At 35.0% G+C, this 19,002-nt stretch overlaps 1 protein-coding gene across 1 annotated transcript; it reads left to right on the top strand.

Moving 5' to 3' along the window:
• The first annotated feature begins 8,844 nt into the window (after positions 1–8,844).
• Positions 8,845–9,777, top strand: LOC123785208 (olfactory receptor 4C11-like). The gene has a single exon (XM_045786922.2). It carries the CDS (start codon positions 8,845–8,847, stop codon positions 9,775–9,777), a length of 933 nt encoding a protein of 310 aa, XP_045642878.2.
• Positions 9,778–19,002: the final 9,225 nt, after the last annotated feature.

The raw sequence follows: 19,002 nt of genomic DNA, 5'->3' as shown, positions 1-19,002 counted from the left end.
AGTGAAGACAAGAAAATATCCGAAATTTCACTTCCCTTCCTTTCACATCCAACAGGTCTTGATGTGCCTACGGCATTTCCTTTTCTTTCTTTATCTACTTTTATCTCTGCCTCCTCATAAGAGTTTGATGGCTATCCCAGGCTGAAAGAATGGATTTAATTTCATAGTAGAAATAACTGTGGTGATGGGTAGTAAGGAGGGTACGTTTTGCATGGTGCACTGGGTGTTACACGCAAGTAATGAATCATCGAACTTTACATCAGAAACCAGGGATGTACTGTATGGTGATAACATAATATAATAAAAAAACATTTAAAAAAAAAAGAAATAACTGCTCATATGATAACGGTAGTAAAACTGAAATTTTCTCATTTCATAAATGGGATAACAAAAGCCCCATGAAGCTAAATGATTTATCTAGAATTACAGTACCATTTTCTCAGAAGGAGCCATGTATGTTTTATCCTCTTTCTAACTATACCCACCACCTCTTGACTATAAGAGTTTGATATCAGATAGCGGACAATAAATTCATATACTCAAAGATCAGAGTATTCTAAGAAGAACTTGGGGAGGTCACCCACTCTCAACTACATGAACACTCATTGGCAGTATTCAGAAGGGAAAATATGGGAACGAGTTTTCACTTCTGTGACAAAAGTTAGATGAGCTTTTCCAGATACACGAACCCTACCATATCCCCCAACACTGAATTGTTTCAAAATTAGTTGGCTGTCTTATACAGAATAGGAACTACTAAATTTCTAAAAACAAACATGGAAAAAAAAAAAACTTAAAAAAAGCTCAGTTTCTTGATTAAATGTGTGACTTAGAGAATTTGCTTTATGTCTCTGGACTTCACTTCCTCATCTATTGTGAAAGAATGGACTAAACATGGAGGTGATGATCAAAGATGATCAAAACATGAACAACTAAATTTCTCTAAATATTCGTGCCAAGCAGCAGTAAGGACCCATTTCTACTTTTCCAACTACTAGGATTCTCCATTTATTTTGAGTCAGAAATGAATGTTTTTCCTTGTTATGTTTTTCTTTCAGATAATTTCATCATCTTTGGGAACTTGGTGTACTGGATTTATTCAATGGGAAAAATGAACAATGTAACTGAACTCATTTTCCGGGGTCTTTCTCAGAACCTAGAGGTTGAAGTTTATTTCGTGGTGATTTACTTCTTCTACAAGGTCATTTTCTGGAAAACCTCTTCATCACGCTGACTGTTTACATGGGCAAACTTTTGAAGTTTCCCATGTATTTTTTCCACAACTACAGCATTTTATCATCTCACATCATCACGAGAAGGGTGAGTACCGTACACTCAGGTATTTTGAGAAAGACCATATTCAGATAACCTTTTTTACATATATTGTTGTAATTTTTTAACTTTATTATTATTGTTGTTAATCCCTTATTGTACCTAATTTATAAATTAATCTTTATCACAGGTATGTACATATGAAAAAAACCTAGTATATATAGGGTTCAGTACTAATCATAGTTTCAAACAACCACTGGGGGTTTTGAAACACATCACCACCCCCCCAGCCCCATTCCACATATAGAGGGATTACTGTGTATCTGTCCTGAGCCAGAACTGAAGAAAAACTTACATGAAGTATCCAAATGCTCACATTCCCCAATTTTGCTATAGTGCCCTCTCTCTCCCAGCCTGCACCTGAGGCCTTGTGAAGGGTTCACTATGACCAACTGTAGAAGAAGAAAGGATGTGGGCCTAGTATATGGAAAATTCTGCACTGATATGTAGGCACAGCTCAAAAGTCATTAGATGCACCCATTACAGTCCCATTCTGGAAAATCCATGAAGGTCAAACATGAAGGGAAAGTCTTTCAATGGGTAGAACTTTAAGCAATGGACCTGGTGTTCACCTTCTGAGCAGTGGTTTGGCTGGATGATCAGGGACTTGAAAAAAATATATATTGGAAAATTGGTAACAAGAAAATTTGAGTAAGATGTATGTTTACATAGCTTTTATTTTTTTATTTTATTTTATTATTTTTTAAATTTTCTTAAACTTTTTAAAAAGTTTTTATTATGTTAGTCACCATACAGTACATCATTAGTTTTTGATGTAATGTTCCATGATTCATTGTTTGCATATAACACCCAGTGCTCCATGCAATACGTGCCCTCCTTAATACCCATAGGTTTTTAAATAAGTAAAACCACACAAAGATATTTTTGTTCCTTGTGAATGCTCACCAGAGTGACCAGCAGAGGAGGATTTTAATAATCAAGTGGATACAATGACCCATTTTATGCACACCAGTCAGCCTCTTTCCCCATCCAGTTCCATCATTGCTCAATGGGTTCATGAACAATGTGGTGGCAGGGAGGGTGGTTGTCCATGAGCTCAACAAAATGGACTTACACCTACCAAAACTACCCTGGGCATGACCACTGTTAAGTGCCAAATCTTCCAGCAGTAGAAGCAGCCTGAAGCCCCCAGTATGGAAGCATAACTTGGCATGATCAGCTTGGGTGCAGGTTGATTACATTGCACTGCTTCTATCATGGAACGCCAGTGATTGGTTCTTACTGCCCCACAGACACTTTCTTTATTATGGATTTGCATTCCTTGCATGTAATGATTCTGCAAAAACAACCAACGACGGACTTAGAGAATTTTTTAAGCACAATCATAGCATTTCACACAGCATTGCTTCTGATCACCAATCTACTTCATAGTAAATGAAGTGCTCATTTGGGTCCAACCTCATGGAATTCACTGGTCTTCCTACATTTCCCCCCTGTTGAAGCAATTGGTCTGATAAAATGGCGGAATGACCTTTTGCAGAATTAGTTATAGTACAACCTAGATAGCAATACCTTCCAGGATTGGAGCAAGAGTCCTCAGTTCTCCAGAAGGCCATAAATGCACTCAATCAGCACCCATCACATGTTGCTATTGCTCCCATATCAAGGTCCTGTAATCAAAGGATAGAAACGTGAGAGGCACTACACATTATTACCCTTAATGACCCACTAGCAAAATTTTTGCTTCCTATTCCCTTTTACTTATGCTCTTCTAGCTTCAACGCCTGCATTCCAAAGAGAGAAACGCTTCCAGCAGGAGACACAAGATTCTATTGAACAGAGTGTTAGGACTGCTGCCTGACCACTTTGGGTAGCTCATGTCTATGAATCTATAGGCAAAGAAGTAAGCTGCTGTGCTGGCTGGGGTGATTGATTGTGGCAACTAAGGGGAAATTGGACTACTACTCCACAATGGAGTTAAGGAAGAGAATATCTAGAATACAGGAGATCCCATATGACCACACTTAGTAATGCTCTGTGATTAAGGTCAATAGAAAACTACAATGACCCAATCCAGGCAGAACTACTAATGACCCAGACCCTTCAGTAATGAAGGTTTGTGTCACCCTACAAGCTAAAGGACCAAGACCAGCTTTGGTGCTTGCTGAAAGCACATTGAATACAGAATGAGTAACAGAAGAAAGTAATTATAAATTAACCATGTGACTGTTACAAAAATGAAGACTGTAATGATTGTATTTACTGCTCATATTATGAATATGTTTGTGTGTGTGAATATATCTTTGTCTTCTTCCCTTTCTTGGTCCCTTATCATGAAACTGAGTTTATATTGAATTTCTGTCATTGCATTTTAGTATTTTTATTTTCCATCATAGTATTTAACTAAGTAAATATCAAGAGGAAAGTAACAACCACCCAAAATTTTGCCTTGCCCTCTCTTGGAGGTTTTAGTGCATTTTCATTTGTATGCAGGATAGTTGTGTGATATTAGGTGGTACTATAACCATGTGTGGTCTTTATTTGGAGATGAAGTATGATTTACAGAGATGTGTAGTGGTGCTATGTGGATAATCAATACACTTCTACTGGTTAATTTTATGTGTTAACTTGCCTAGACCACAGGGTGCTCAGTTACTGGTTTGACTGTTTTTTGTTTTTTTATTTGGTTATGACTATGAGATTTTTCTGGATGGTATGAACTTTTGAATTGGTAGACTGAATTAAGTAGATTGCTCTCACTAAAATAGTGTCCTCATCCAACCAAATGAAGACCTCAAAATTACAAAAGACTAAGTTCCCCTGAATAAGAGGGAAATCTCCTACCTGAAAGCCTTCAAACTGAACCATCCCGTCTGATGCCTTGCACTCTGCACACTAACTCTTCCTGATCTACAGCCTCCTGCCTATGGACCTCAACTGGGACATCAGCTCTTACCGGTTTATAGCAGTTTCTGGTGTTTAGTATCAAAAGGGACATAGAGTGTATAGATTTGCACTCTACTGCTTTTGTATCAACAAAAGCCAATTCTTTATAATAAATCTTTTTGTGTGTTTGTATGCATGTGTACTCTGTGTTATCTGAAAGATAACACATTTTCTTGGATCAGGAGACACAATATTGTCTAGAATTCAATAATATCTGAAAAAATACACATTTAAAAACTTTTTGTTATGTTCAGTTCTCCAGCTTATAGTCATTTAATACAACCCCTATCAAAGCTCCAATGACAATTTTTGCAGATATAGAAAAATCAGCTGACAGATTCATATGGAATCTCAAGGGATGTTTAGTCAAAAAAAATTCTTGAAAAGAAAAAGTTGTAGGTCTCACAGCTCCTGATTTTAAAACATATTAAAAAGCTATAGTAATCAAAACAGTGTGATAATGACATTAAGACAGACACACAGACAAAGGGAATAGATTGCAGAGCCCAGAAACTCAACATCACATACATAGTCTCCTGACTTTCTACAAGGGCGACAAGATCATCCAATTGGAAAAGGATAGTTTTTTCAGCAAATAGTTTGGGGAAAAAAAGATATTCATGTGCAAAAGAATGAAGGTAGACCCCTAAATTACACTGTATGCAAAATAAACTCAAAATGGATCAAAGACCTAAGTATGAGAGTTAAAACTGTAAATGTTTAGTAGAAAATATAAATGAAAAAAAAAGAAAAGAAGCTTCAGGTCATTACCTTAGGAAATAATTTATTGAATATGACACCAAAAACACAGGGTACAGAAGAAATAAATAAATAATTTGAACTACCTCAAAGTGAAGAACTTCTATGCATCAAAGGCAAACTCATGGAAATCTATAATCAAACGGTAAATCATGGAAATCCTAAAACTCAATATCAACAAAACGCTTGAATAAACATTTATCAAAAAAAATATACAAATGGACAATGAGCACATAGAAAAATACCCAACACCACTAAACACACATGTGCACCCTGTTTATAATAAAAATGGTGCAGCCACTGTGAAAGACAGTATGACATTCTCCAGAAAGTTAATACAATGACCAATACAATACATTACAATGACCAAGTGATCTCAAATTTTCACTTGCAGGTGTGTAGCAAAAGCAGTAGAAGTGGGAATTGGAAGAGATATGTGTACCTTTATGTCCTTATTAGCATTAGTCATGATAGGCATAATGTGTAAACAAACCAAGTGTCCATGAACATATGAATAAACAGAATGTGGAATATATATGATGGAATATTACTCAGCGTGGAAAAGGAAGGAATTTCTGACTCATACTACAACACAGATAAACTTTGATGATATATTAAGTGAAATAAGCCATTTATGTTTAATAAACTTTATATTTTATAACAGATTTATATTTACAGGGAAATTGTGGAAAAGAGAAAGAATTCCCATACGCTCTGGGCTGTTTCCTTTGTTACCATCTTACATAGAATAGTATATTAGTCACAAATAATTCACTTCATGTGAACATACTATTTTTAACGAACAACCACACTTTTTTCAGATTACTTTCACTAATGCCATTTTTCTTCTCCAGAATTTCACCCATCATACCACACTATCTTAAGTTGTCATGTCTTGTCCTCTCTCACCTCAGGACAGTGAGTTTGTCTGGACACTTTATTTATTTATTTATTTATTTATTTATTTATTTATTTATTTCAAGCATGATTAACATACGGCATTTTATTACTTTCAGGTGTGTAAAATAATGATTCCACAATTCCTTACCTTACTCAGTGCCCATCACAATAATTCTGCTCAACTTTTCTTGTTTTTGATGAACTTGACAGTTTTTAGAACTATTCAGACATTTTATATACAAACCTTCATTTGGGGTTTGTCTGATATTTTCTCAAGACTGGACTGGGATTATGGGTTATTGGGAGAAAGGTTACAGATGCAAAGTGCCATTTGCATCAAATCATGCCAGTGGGTACGTACTTTCAATGTGAGTCATCACCATTGATGTTAACCTTGATCACCTGGTTGAGGTAGTGTTTGCCACATTTTTCCTCTGTAAATTTACTCTCCCCCCCCACCCCACGTGACATTCCTACAATGAGCTTTTTGGAAGGAACTCACTTGTGTACAGCCTACAAATAAGAAATTGAGTTATCCTATAACCGTTTGAGAGCAGAGTACTTACAATACCATTAGGGATTCTTTTATTATGGGAGATTTGTCTATTTCCCCCTATTGATTACTTACTTATTTAAGTGTTTAGTATCAGTATGAAGTTGTGGATTATTTAAACAATGAGTTATATTTCAATTCAATTTCTTTTATTTTGTTCCTCAATTTTTACCAGCTTTTGGCACTGGGGGCTCTTCTCATTGGCTCTTGTGTCCCAGCGACATTCTCATCCCTGTGTGTGTGTGTGTGTGTGTGTGTGTGTGTGTGTGTGTGTGTTGGTGTGTGTATTAGCATTTCCTTATCTTCCATCACTACAAGATGCTCCAGTTCATCTTGTATATTCCCTGCCCCAGACCTAGAATCTGCCATTTATTTAAGAAGTCCTAGTAAATTTTCTTGTAAAAGGTTACTAGGAACTTTGTCCTGGCCACTAGATAACTAGATAAACATTGTGGGGTTTTATGTTGTTGTTGTTGTTGTTGTTGTTGTTGTTGTTTCAATTCTAAGCAAAAGATGTCATTTATGGCCCAGCAAACACCTTTTGTTGCAAGAAGAGATAACCTTTTACCCATTACCTGTTAATACACATTGAAGATTAAGTTCTTTATTACTTTTAGCTCAGGTTTTCTAATTAGAAGGGAGGGGGCACTTTAGGGAATGACATTCCCCAGACTCCTATATTTTGCATCATTCATGTTTAAATATTCCTGCAGGAAAGGCAAAAGAGAAGCATTTCTCAGTGAACATTCCATGTGAGAGTTGATTTCAGAAAGTGTGGGATGAACCCAGGACCAACTTTGTCTTCTGCATGCAGTTGAGAACCTGAGCTGCAGTGACATCAAAAGAGAATGGGCAGAGTTTTAGAAACACTTTTTTTTTTATATTCACATTTTAGCAAAGGGTGGCCAAATTATCTTGAGAGTAAAAGAGGACAACTGAACCTCCAACCCTTTGCATAAGCTCTTATCAAAACTGGTAAGGTTTGTGTTGGGGATTAATGTAACTGTATATAATACTCACAGAAAACTAATCTGGTCAATGCCACAGTGTGCATCTAACACATAAAAGGCATTTGTGGAAGGATAGAAAGTTTAGGGAATTTTCTAGAAGTAGATTGCAATAGAACTAAGTAGAAAAAAGAAATGCACGCAGATCCTGGTGGAGGGATAAGAAAATAGAAATAATATCTATTTGACTGTTCCAGAAAATGCTCCACAGAGATAATGATTTTACTCTGGATGGAATAGGCTTCCCAAAAGTGGTAACTGAGTATTGAATAGGACCAAACACTATTGGATTTTATCAACAGGAAATTCTCTTAATTCTTTCATTTATTTTATGAATACTTATTATTAAATATGTACTTTTTTTAGATGTCTTGTTTCTATCTTCTCTAATTGAAGCCGGGGTATGGGACACTCAAGAATACAAATTCAAAGAATGCTATGGAAAAGTTGCAGCTATGACTTGGAGCTTCCTTAGCTCATTTTCTAAATCCCTGTTACCTAAAATAACACGAAATTTGAAAGAAAAAATTGATTCCTTCCAAATGTCCTCTATTTATCCTTTATTCTAGTCTTAGTCATTCCTTGTGTCTTAAGAAAATATGCTGAAATACACATTAAAATACCAGACTAGGCAAAGAATTTAACTTTGGACAACATAGTATAATTTAAAAAGTTCAAAATTTTACGATAGAAGCTAATTTGGAACTGCAAACAACTGGAAATTATTGCAAGTTAAAATAACAAGAAACAAACAGTCAAGGTAACAGATTAAAATAAATTTCACAATGGACTGAAATAAATGACTGAATGTTCACTGGTAAAATATAGTTTGTTTCTCACTTGTTCTCTGTCTCTCTCTGTGTCTATATATCTCTTTAGGTTTCATTATGGAAAACACTATCAAATGTTTCTACATCATTCCTTGAATGTTCAGAATACTTACTAGAAGATACTTCATAACTGAACTACCAGGTTCAAATAGCGGGAAAGCACATTATGTAAATCATGCATGAGTTTTCTCCATTTTTGCAAAATTCTACCTAACTGGTCCTTGCTATAAACTAAAGAAAGACATTCAGCTCAGAATGATACCCCCTTATCAAATCCCCTAGATTAATATTTTTTATGCCTGATGAAACATATACTCTTTCATTATTAATTGTTTCATTGTTCCTGTAATCAATCAGGTGAATAGATCGTGAATAAATATGATTTGCTCTTTATTCAGAAGAAAACAACACGGAAGGTAAGGGATTACATACTGATAAGTGGCATGTCCATGTTCAAGCATAAGGATTTGACCTCCAGACGAAGTATTCATTTCATATTTTTTTCTCTGCAGAGTAAATATTTCTAACCTGTGCTTTCTCCACTTTGCCTGAAATAATGCAGCAAAATAACAGCATAACTGAGTTCATACTGTTAGGATTGACCCAAGATCTTAGAAAAAAGAAAATGGTATTTGTAATCTTCTTCATTTTTTATCTGGGAACTGTGGTAGGGAATTTGCTTATTATTGTGACCATCAAGTCCAGCCGCTCACTAGGGAGCCCCATGTATTATTTTCTATTTTATTTGTCCCTTGCTGATTCCTGCTTTTCAACCACCACAGCCCCTAGACTAATTGTGGATTCACTCTCTACAAAAAGAATCATAACTTACAATGAGTGCATGACTCAAGTCTTTGCACTACATTTCTTTGGCTCCATGGAGATCTTTGTGCTCATCCTCATGGCCGTGGATCGCTATGTGGCCATCTGTAAGCCCTTACATTACCCAACCATCATGAGAAGGCAGGTCTGCACCATCTTGATTACTCTTGCATGGATAGGGTCTTCTATTCATTCTATAGCCCAGATTATCCTGGCTTTGAGATTGCCTTTCTGTGGACCCAATCTGATTGATCATTACTGCTGTGATTTGCAGCCCTTGTTGAAACTTGCTTGCATGGACAAATATGTGATCAACCTACTGATGGTGTCTAACAGTGGGGCCCTTTGTTCAAGTGGTTTTGTGATTCTGATGATCTCATACATTGTCATCTTGTATTCCCTGCGAAACCACAGTGCAGAAGGGAGGAAAAAAGCTCTCTCTACTTGTACTACTCACATCATGGTAGTAGTCTTATTCTTTGGTCCATGTATATTCATATATACACGCCCCCCAACTACTTTCCCCATGGACAAGATGGTGGCTGTATTTTATACTATTGGGACCCCTTTTCTCAACCCATTCATCTACACACTGAGGAATGCAGAAGTGAAAAATGCCATGAGAAAGCTATGGTGTAGCAAAATTACCTCAGAAAGCAAAAGATGAATTGAGGGCTTTGGTTGATTACTTAATCTGCACCTATATCAAATATGATAGTGTATATCGTGACTTGCCCAACACACCCTAATATAATGTAGCTGATGTCCTTACTTTTTCTGTACTTCTGTACTCAAACCAGTAGATTCCCTCAGTATGCTGTCCTGGCTCTTAACTTTCGTAAGTGCTCAATTCTGAAGTTGTTGATTATGAATTACTACTCACATCTCAGTCTACACTCTGGTTTGATAAAAAGAAAGGTATTTATATAGTCTCAATTGTTCTAACAGTGTAGAATTTAAATTTGAATGCATTTTTCTGAGAATGAAATTGATTATCTTTTCAAATTATGTTTAATAAGAAGACTTTCTTTTGAAATCCATTCTTTGACCTGTAAATAAAGAATAACCTGTTCTCTATGACTTGTAATTCTTTCTATAGCACATTCCAAATTAGGTGTCCAGTTTCCTCTTGAATATATCCAGAGCAAAGGAACAAATTTTGTGTGTCAAGAAATTCTTTTCATTATATCATTAGTTTATCTTTTAAAAGTTCCATACTAGTGAACCAAAGGCAAAAAGGCAGTATATGTAAATATAAGTAATTTTTTCTTAAAATATTCTTAAGAAATTATTTCTATTATTATTAAGAAATTTTTGTTTCCTTTGACTATTGAAATAACTGAGCCATTATGTACAGGGTTTAAAAAATGTAGTATTACAAAGGCCTCAAGATATTCAACTTATTTGTATGATTAATATACAAGAGCTACAAGAGACTTCTACAACTCTTAAGAGGGAAAGAAGTGAAATAATGTATGTTGTCAAGACTAAACAAGAATTTACAATACACCATAGATACAACATATTTTCTGTGATTGAAGTACAGAAGGTAGAACCTAGTTTAAGGAAAAGTATATATTATTTCATCTGAAATTAGGTTGTATCAATGGAATAAAAGAAAGTATGAGAGGCATTCAGAAATAATCAGTATACTTGCCTCTAGTTAATGGTGTTAGAGATTACTGACTTTGGCAGCAGGAAGCTATATTCTTTTCTGTTGGTGTTTTAGTACTAAAGGGGTAGTGTTTTTTGTCACATTAGAATTGCCAATAGAATGTTGATGCTCATAATGAACAGAGCAGATTAGCAGCCATGCCATGAATAGGTGCATGCCAGGGGTTATAACACGAACTTTTAAAATTAATTCATTTCAGAGAGTATAAAAATACTAAATCAAAGGGATACATGCACCCCAATGTATATAGCAGGACAATTTACTATAGCCAAATTATGGAAACAGCCCCAGTGTCCATCAGATGATGAATTGAATAAAAATGTGTTATGTATATACATATATATGAACATATATAATGGAATATTATTTATCGATGAGAATAAGAAATGAGATCTTGCAATTTGCAATGACAAGGAGATAGAGAGTAGTCTGCTAAGTGAAACCCGTCAGAGGAAGACAAATACCATATGATTTCACTCTTGTGAAAATTGAGAAATAAAACAAATGAGTACAGGAAAAAGCAGAGCGGGGGCAAACCAAGAAACAGGTTCTTAACTATATGGAACAAACTGATGGTTACCAGAGGGTAGGTGGGTAGGAGGACAGGTTAAATATGTGATGGGCTTGTAAGAGTACACTTGTTTTCTTAAGCGCTGTGTGTGGCAAGTGAGTGTTGAATGACTAAATTGTACATCTGGAACTCATATTACACTGTATGTTAACAAACCAGTATTTAAACAGAAATGTAAATAAAAATAAATAAATAAATAAATAAATAAATAAATAAATAAATAAAATTCATTGATATCAGTGTATTCAAGTCTACCAGATCCTTACTAATTGTTATAAGATTCCATTTCATTTTTAATCCTGCTCACCATTTTTATCTGGAAAACCTTCTCGATTCCAATAGTTTCTTCCTGTCAAAGATTATTTTAAAATAAATTCACTAAAATATCATATTTTGTGTTTTCACTACATTTTGCTTTTGGGGTATTATGAAGTTTAGTGATTGCACTAGTATCTCAAATTTGGCAAGTTGATGGACAAAAATTATATATATATATATATATATATTTCATTAGTAGAACTTAATTTTTTGATATACATATAATGTGAAAAGATCACCACCATCTAACTTATTAGCATACCTATCTTCTCTCTATAGTTACCATTGTTTGTGTGTGTGTGTGTGTGTGTGTGTGTGTGTGTGTGTGCACGTGCACAAGAAAATTTCATTTACAATCTGTTTGTAATTTCAAGTATATATTATGGTGTTGTTAACTATATTGACAGTGCTATATATTAGATCTCTAGAACTTATTCAATCTACATAGCTGAAACCTTGCACTCTAGAGACAACATCTCTCCATTCCCCTCAGTCCCTGGCCCTTGATAACCACCATTCTACTCTCTGTTTCCGCGAATTGAACTATACCATTTCCACATATAAATGGGATCATGAAGAATTTCTCTTTCTGTGTCTTGTTTGTTCAATTAACATCAAGTCCTCCAGCTCCATCCATGTTACTTACTGCAAATGGCATAATTCTCATCTTTTTGAAGTCTTAATAATATATGTTTCATATTTCCTGTATTGATTCATCAGTCAGGGATGAGGTTGTATCCACACCCTGGCTACTGTAAATAATGATGCAGTGAACCTAGAAATGCAGATGGCCCTTCACAATCATGGTTTCAGATCCTTTGGATATATGCCCAACAGTAGGATTGATGGATGGTAGTTCTACTTTTAATTTTTTGAAGAACTTCTATACTTTTTTTCATAATGACTATACCAATTTACATACCCATCAATAGTATACATGGGACCCTGTTACTTCACATCCTCACCAACATTTCTTATCTCTTGTGTTTTTGATAATAGTCAGTCTAACAGAGGTGAAGTGATATCACATTATGATTTTTATATGCAATTCCCTGATGATGAATGCTGTTGAGCCCTTTTGATGTACCTGTTGGCCATTTGTGTGTCTTTGGAAAATGTCTATTCAATCCCTCTGCTTATTTTGTAATCAGAAGAGAGGAAGGAAATCTCCATAGCTTCTGCTCAACTTGCCTGTGAACCTGAAACTCCTCTAAAAAATAGAGTCTATTATTTAAAAAGATGTTAAGAAAAAGAGAAGATTGAATAATAGACAAAACCATCTACTCCATTAACTCAAAAGAATATAGAAAAGAAATAAAATAAGCTATAAAGGGGACAAAAAAGTATTCTATATTAAGATGAAATTATTCCCCAAAATTTAATAATTACATTAAATTGAAATACACTGCACTTGAAAGGCACAAGTTGGCGGGATAGACAGATAAAATTCAGCAAAGAAAAGTAATGGGCTAATGATATACATGTCAGTATGGTAAACCCCAGAACAAAGACCATGCACTATGAGTAAATAATGTGATTCAATTTGCATGAAGCTATAGAATAGACAATGCTAAAACAGAGTGATACAAATCAGGACAATCATTGTATCTAAGAGAATTAACTGCAAACGATCATGACAGAGCTTTCTGGATTAATGGAAGTATTCTAGATCTTGAATTTGTTAATGGCTATGTGAGTATATACATTTATCAAAACTCATCAAACCATACACTTGAAAGGTTTGAAATTCATTATATGTAAAATTTGTCTCAGAGAAAGAATTGTATTGCTAAAAAAAAAAAAAAAACACCTTACCAATATATTTAACCCACCCCCAAAAAATTCCTATCAAATATAGTGAAAAAAAGCAGAATAGTGACTGTCATTAAGAGTATCATTCCCATGAGTGGAAGATGTCCAGATATTTTACTGCAAATGTGTACATCATAGTGACTTTGAATAGCTACCTCAGATTTCACTAAAATGAAAAACTTTTGTACTGAAAATTATGCCATCAACAAAGTGTTAAACCAATGCCCATATTCAGAGAAAACACTTTCAAATCATGTATCTGATAAGGAACTTGTTTTCAGACTCTATAAAGAACTTAATGATAACACTTAATAATAGTAATAATAAAAAAAACAATAATCCAAGTTAAAAATTGGCAATATATCTAAAAGAACATATCTCCACAGAAATATGCAAATGGCAAAAGAAGATGAAAAGATATTTAATACCTTTAGATAATAGGAAATTCAAATCTCAGCCATAATGAGATACCACTTTCCACGCACTACGATGTCTAGAATCAAAAAAGACAGTAAGTAACAAGTTTTAGTGAGGTGGTAGATAAATTAGAGTTCTCATAAATTGCTGGTGGTAATGTAAAATGGTGCAACCACTTTGGAAAACAAAGGTTAAACATATAATAACAATGACCTAGCAATTCTAATCTTAGGTATCCACCCAAGGAAAATTAAATATATATTCACACAAACTTGTACGCCAAGTTCAAAGCAGCACCATTCATAAGAGCTAAAATGGGAAAATAATCTACATGTCAATGAACTGATGAACATTGGTAAAATGGAATGCTATTCATCAACGAAATGGAAACAAATATTGAAACTTGCCACAGCATGGATGAAACTTATACTAAGAACATTATGCTGAATGAAAGAAACAGGTTAAAAAGAAAACATACTGTACAATTCCTTTTATTTTATTTTTTTTTAAGATTTTATTTATTTATTTGACAGAGATAGAGACAGCCAGCGAGAGAGGGAACACAAGCAGGGGGAGTGGAAAAGGAAGAAGCAGGCTCATAGCAGAGGAGCCTGATGTGGGGCTCGATCCCATAACGCTGGGATCACGCCCTGAGCCAAAGGCAGGCGCTTAACCGCTGTGCCACCCAGGCGCCCCAATTCCTTTTATATGAAATGTCTCAAAAAGCTAATCTATAGTGAAGAAAAGTAGTTTATGGGACCCCTTGGTGGCTCAAGTAGAACCATGGAAGACTGCATTACAGATTCTCCCAGGTATAAACTAGAAATCAATTTCCCAGCAATTTCTCCAGAAGTAAGGAAAGATTCAACTAAAAAGAAAAGCAGAGAATGCCTATGGCACTATTGAATCAATATTTGTCCAATCAAATAGAACTTTCAAAAGAGTACAAGAAATAGAATTCAAAAGAGGAATAACCCCCAAATAAATATTTTAATATAAGTGTTACATTCAACATTTAATATCTTTATATATATTAAACCACATTAATCCCCGTGAGCAAGATAGCAATTATTAAAAAAATTACTTCTGTTTATAGAAATGGTCCTAAATGAAACAATTGATTGGTTTTTCAATTTAGCAAATAAAGAAAAATTTTAAATTTTGGACAAGTTGAAAAGACATCTTGAAATGGACTCTTTTGCTCATTGAATGTTTTCCTTTTTCAAAATGAGAAGGTAATACATGGACTAGGAAAAAACTATATGTATATATATGGACACACACACATATATAAGCATTTTATATTATATAAAATTTATATATATGATTTTACATATAAATTATATATAAATATATACTTTATATTTATTATTTGTGTAAGCCATCTATATGACAAAAAGACCTATATCTAGAATAAAGAGCTCTTAGAGTTTAGTAATAAGAAACTGAGACTACTATTTTTATAATGTACAAAGTACTTGAAATTTCCAAAAAGATATACAAATTCTGGATTTAAGGTTGTTCTGTTTTTTTAACTCTCTTTGGAATCTCCATGCTGTTTTCTAGAGTGGCTGCATCACTTTGCATTCCCACTGACAGTGCAAGATGGTTCTCCTTTCTCCACATCCTTGCCAACATCTCTTGTATTCTTGTATTGTTGATTTTAGCCATTCTGGCAAGTGTGAGGTGATATCTCATTATAGTTTTGATCTGTATTTCCCTGATGACCAGTGATGTTGAACATCTTTCCATGTGTCTATTAACCATCTCTATGTCTTCCTTGGAGAAATGTCTATTCAAGTCTTCTGTCCCTTTTTAATTGGATTACTTGCTTTTTGGTTGTTGAGTTTTTGAAGTTCTATATATATTTTGGATGCTACCCAACTATCCATAAATTGCACTAGTAGGTATTTGCTCAAAGAATACAAAAGTACAAAAATATTAATTGGAAGGGACACATGCACTCTGATACGTATAGCAGGATTACCTACAATAGCCAATTATGAAAACAGCCTGAGTATCCATCAACTGATGAGTGGATAAAGAAAATGTGATATATAAATATATATATGAATATTATTCAAACATCAAAAAGAATGAAATCTTTTTCATCATTCCCTGGGTGATTCAGAGTCTTTTGTGGTCCATACAAATTTTCGGATTCTTAGTTCCAGCTCTTCGAAAAATACCAGTGGTATTTAATAAGGATGGCATTGAAATTGTAAATTGCTCTGGGCAGGACAGACATTTTAACAATGTTTATTCTACCAATCCATAAGCATGGAATAAATTTCCATCTTTTTATGTATTCCTCAATTTCTATCATTAATGTTCTGTAGGTTCTAAAGTATAGATCACTTACCTCTTTAGTTAGGTTTATTCCTAGGTATCTTATGGTTTTTGGTGCTATTGTGAATGGAATTGATACTTTCATTTCTCTTTCTACAGTTACATTGTTAGTGTATAGAAAAGCAACTGATTTCTGTGCATTGATTTTGCTTCCTGCCACATTGTTGAATTGCTGTATGACTACTAGTAATTTGGGGATGAAGTCTTCTGGGTTTTCTACATAAAGTATCATGTCATTGGTAGTTTATAAGTTTCCAGAAAAGCATTCATTTCTTTCAGATTGCTTAATTTGTTGGTGTACAGTTGCTGCTAATAATTTCTAATAATTCTATTTCCTGGTGTTAGTCATGATCTATCTCCTTTCATTCATGATTTTATTAATTTGAGTCCTTTCCCTTTTCTTTTGGATAAGTATGGCCAGAGGTTTATTGATCTTATTAATTCTTTCAAAGAACAAGCCTCTAGTTTTATTAATCTGTTCTACTATTTTTCTCCTTTTATTTCACAGATTTCTTCTCTAATCTTTGTTCTCATTTTTTTTTTTTCCTACCTGGTTTAGGCCTTATGTGTTGTTCTTTCTCCAGGTCCTTTAGGTGTGAGGTTAGGTGGTGCAATTGGGATTTTTCTAATTTTTTTGAGAGAGGCTTGGATGGCTATGCATTTCCTTCTTAGGACTACCTTTGCAGTGTCCCATAGGTTTTGGACCAATGTGTTTTCATTCTCTTTATGTTTTGTTTAAGTTTTATTTAAGTTCTTCTTTAATTTCCTGGTAGACCCAATCATTCTTTATGAGGATGCTCTTTAACTTCCAGTGTTTGAGTTCCTACCAAACTGCTTCTTGTGGTTGAGTTAAAGTTTCACAGCATTGTGGTCTGAAAATATGCAGGGGACAATCTAAGTCTTTTGGTATCATTTGAGACCTGATTTGTGACCCAGTATGTGGTCTATTCTGGAGAAAGTTCCATGTGTACTTGAGATAGAATGACTATTCTGTTGTTTTAGGATGGAATGTTCTGTATACATCTAAGAAGTCCATCTGGTCCAATGTGTCCTTCAAAGTTCTTGTTTCTTTGTTGATCTTCTGCTTAGAAGATCTGTCCATTGCTGTGAGTGAAGTGTTGAGGTCTCCTACTATTAATGTGTTATTACCAATATGTTTCTTTATTTTGGTTCTTAATTAGTTTATATAATTGTCTGCTTCCATGTTGGGGGCATAGTTATTTATAATTGCTAGATCTTCTTGTTGGATACAGTCCTTAAATATGATATAGTGTCCCTCTACATCACTTTTAAGGTCCTTGGCTTAAAATTGAATTTGTCTAATGTAGGGATTCCTACCTCACCTTTCTTTTGAGGTTCATTAGTGGGGAAATGGTTCTCCATCCCCTCACTTTCAATCTGGAGATGTCGTTAGCTTACAATGAGTCTATGGTAGGCAGCATATGGATGGGTCCTGCTTTTTTATACAATCTGAAACCCTGTGCCTTTCCATGGGAACATTCAACCCATTAACATTCACAGTAACTATTGACAGATATGACATTAGTGCCATTGTATTGCTTATAAAGTCCCTGTTTCTGTAGACACACAACAAAGACCTGGGAGTTTAGGAAAGGTTCCAAGATTAAAGGACATAAAAAAATGGAACCTGAAACTTGAAATTGAGTCAGCAGACTGAATATGTTCACATCAGTTGGAGTAGGAACATTTGAACAAGAGAGAATATATAACAAAGGCTATGGAGTGAAAATGAGGATGCAAGAAAACACATGAATTAAGTGTGGTTGTGGTTGTTAATTCATCTATTCATTCAACAATTATTTATTGAACTTTCACTGTGTGCCAGGAAATGTGCTACACAATGAGCTTATAAAGGGTAAATAGCAGGATATGAATCTGGAGAGACAGGAGCAGAGAAGATGAAGAGTCTTATACTCCTGTTAAAGCTTACTGCTAAATACCATGCAGCAAACATTGGAAGGCCATTTGAACAAGTGAGTGATGCAGTTTGATTGAGTTTAACTTGATAACTGTATGGGTTTTCAATGTGGGAACTGGATGAAAGGGAACAAGAGTGACAGCAGGATGTTACTGTAATGGCTTGGGTGCGAAAGGATGGAGGCCTGAAGACTGGTGGTGACAGTGAGGATACAGAATGTGGTTGACACTGCTATGTCCAGATCCACTTCCCTTCAATCCTGCAATGACTCAGCTGATGTGTGTCTCCACTATTAACAGCTCAGAGCTCAGTGCCCCATCTTCTCTGTACATTTGCTCCAGAACAAAATCATAGGCTATACCCATAATTCCAGGATCCAGCAGGAACCAGTGAATGACAGGCTAGTCCCACAGTTTCAAGGTGGATCCAGTCCTATGTTACAATGTATACCTAAGAGCTCACATGGCTCCAGGCTGATGCTAAGCCCCAGCTGGGACCACAACCTTCTTCCTGTACTGTAGTCAGCTTCCCTCAACCCTTGACCTTATAAGCCACTTTCAGGAAAATCCCCATCTCAGAGTCTACATCTTGGGAATCCAAACTAACAGAGAGAGCTAGAAGAGTTCAAGAAATATTTAAAAGTATAAACAGAAGAACTTGACATGGGATGAAGATTTAAGAAAAATGTCATGGATAAAAAGCAGATTCTTCCTGGGATTACTGGGAGGATGGTGGAAGAAAGATGAGTCTTCTTTGGCAGTTGAAGTGGCTTTTCCTCTTAGTCTGAAAGCTTAACTTTGCACTGCCTAAG

This window comes from Ursus americanus, chromosome 24 (assembly GCF_024610735.1).
Source record: "Ursus americanus isolate L20-20 chromosome 24, mUrsAme1.1.p, whole genome shotgun sequence".
In the NCBI taxonomy this organism is placed as follows: Eukaryota; Metazoa; Chordata; class Mammalia; order Carnivora; family Ursidae; genus Ursus; species Ursus americanus.
The sequence above is the reverse complement of the archived record's forward strand: the minus strand, read 5'-3'. Positions and strand labels throughout refer to the sequence as shown.

Coding starts and splice junctions, on each gene's coding strand:
- LOC123785208 (XM_045786922.2), top strand. CDS start 8,845: ATGCAGCAAAATAACAGCATAACTGAGTTCATACTGTTAGGATTGACC.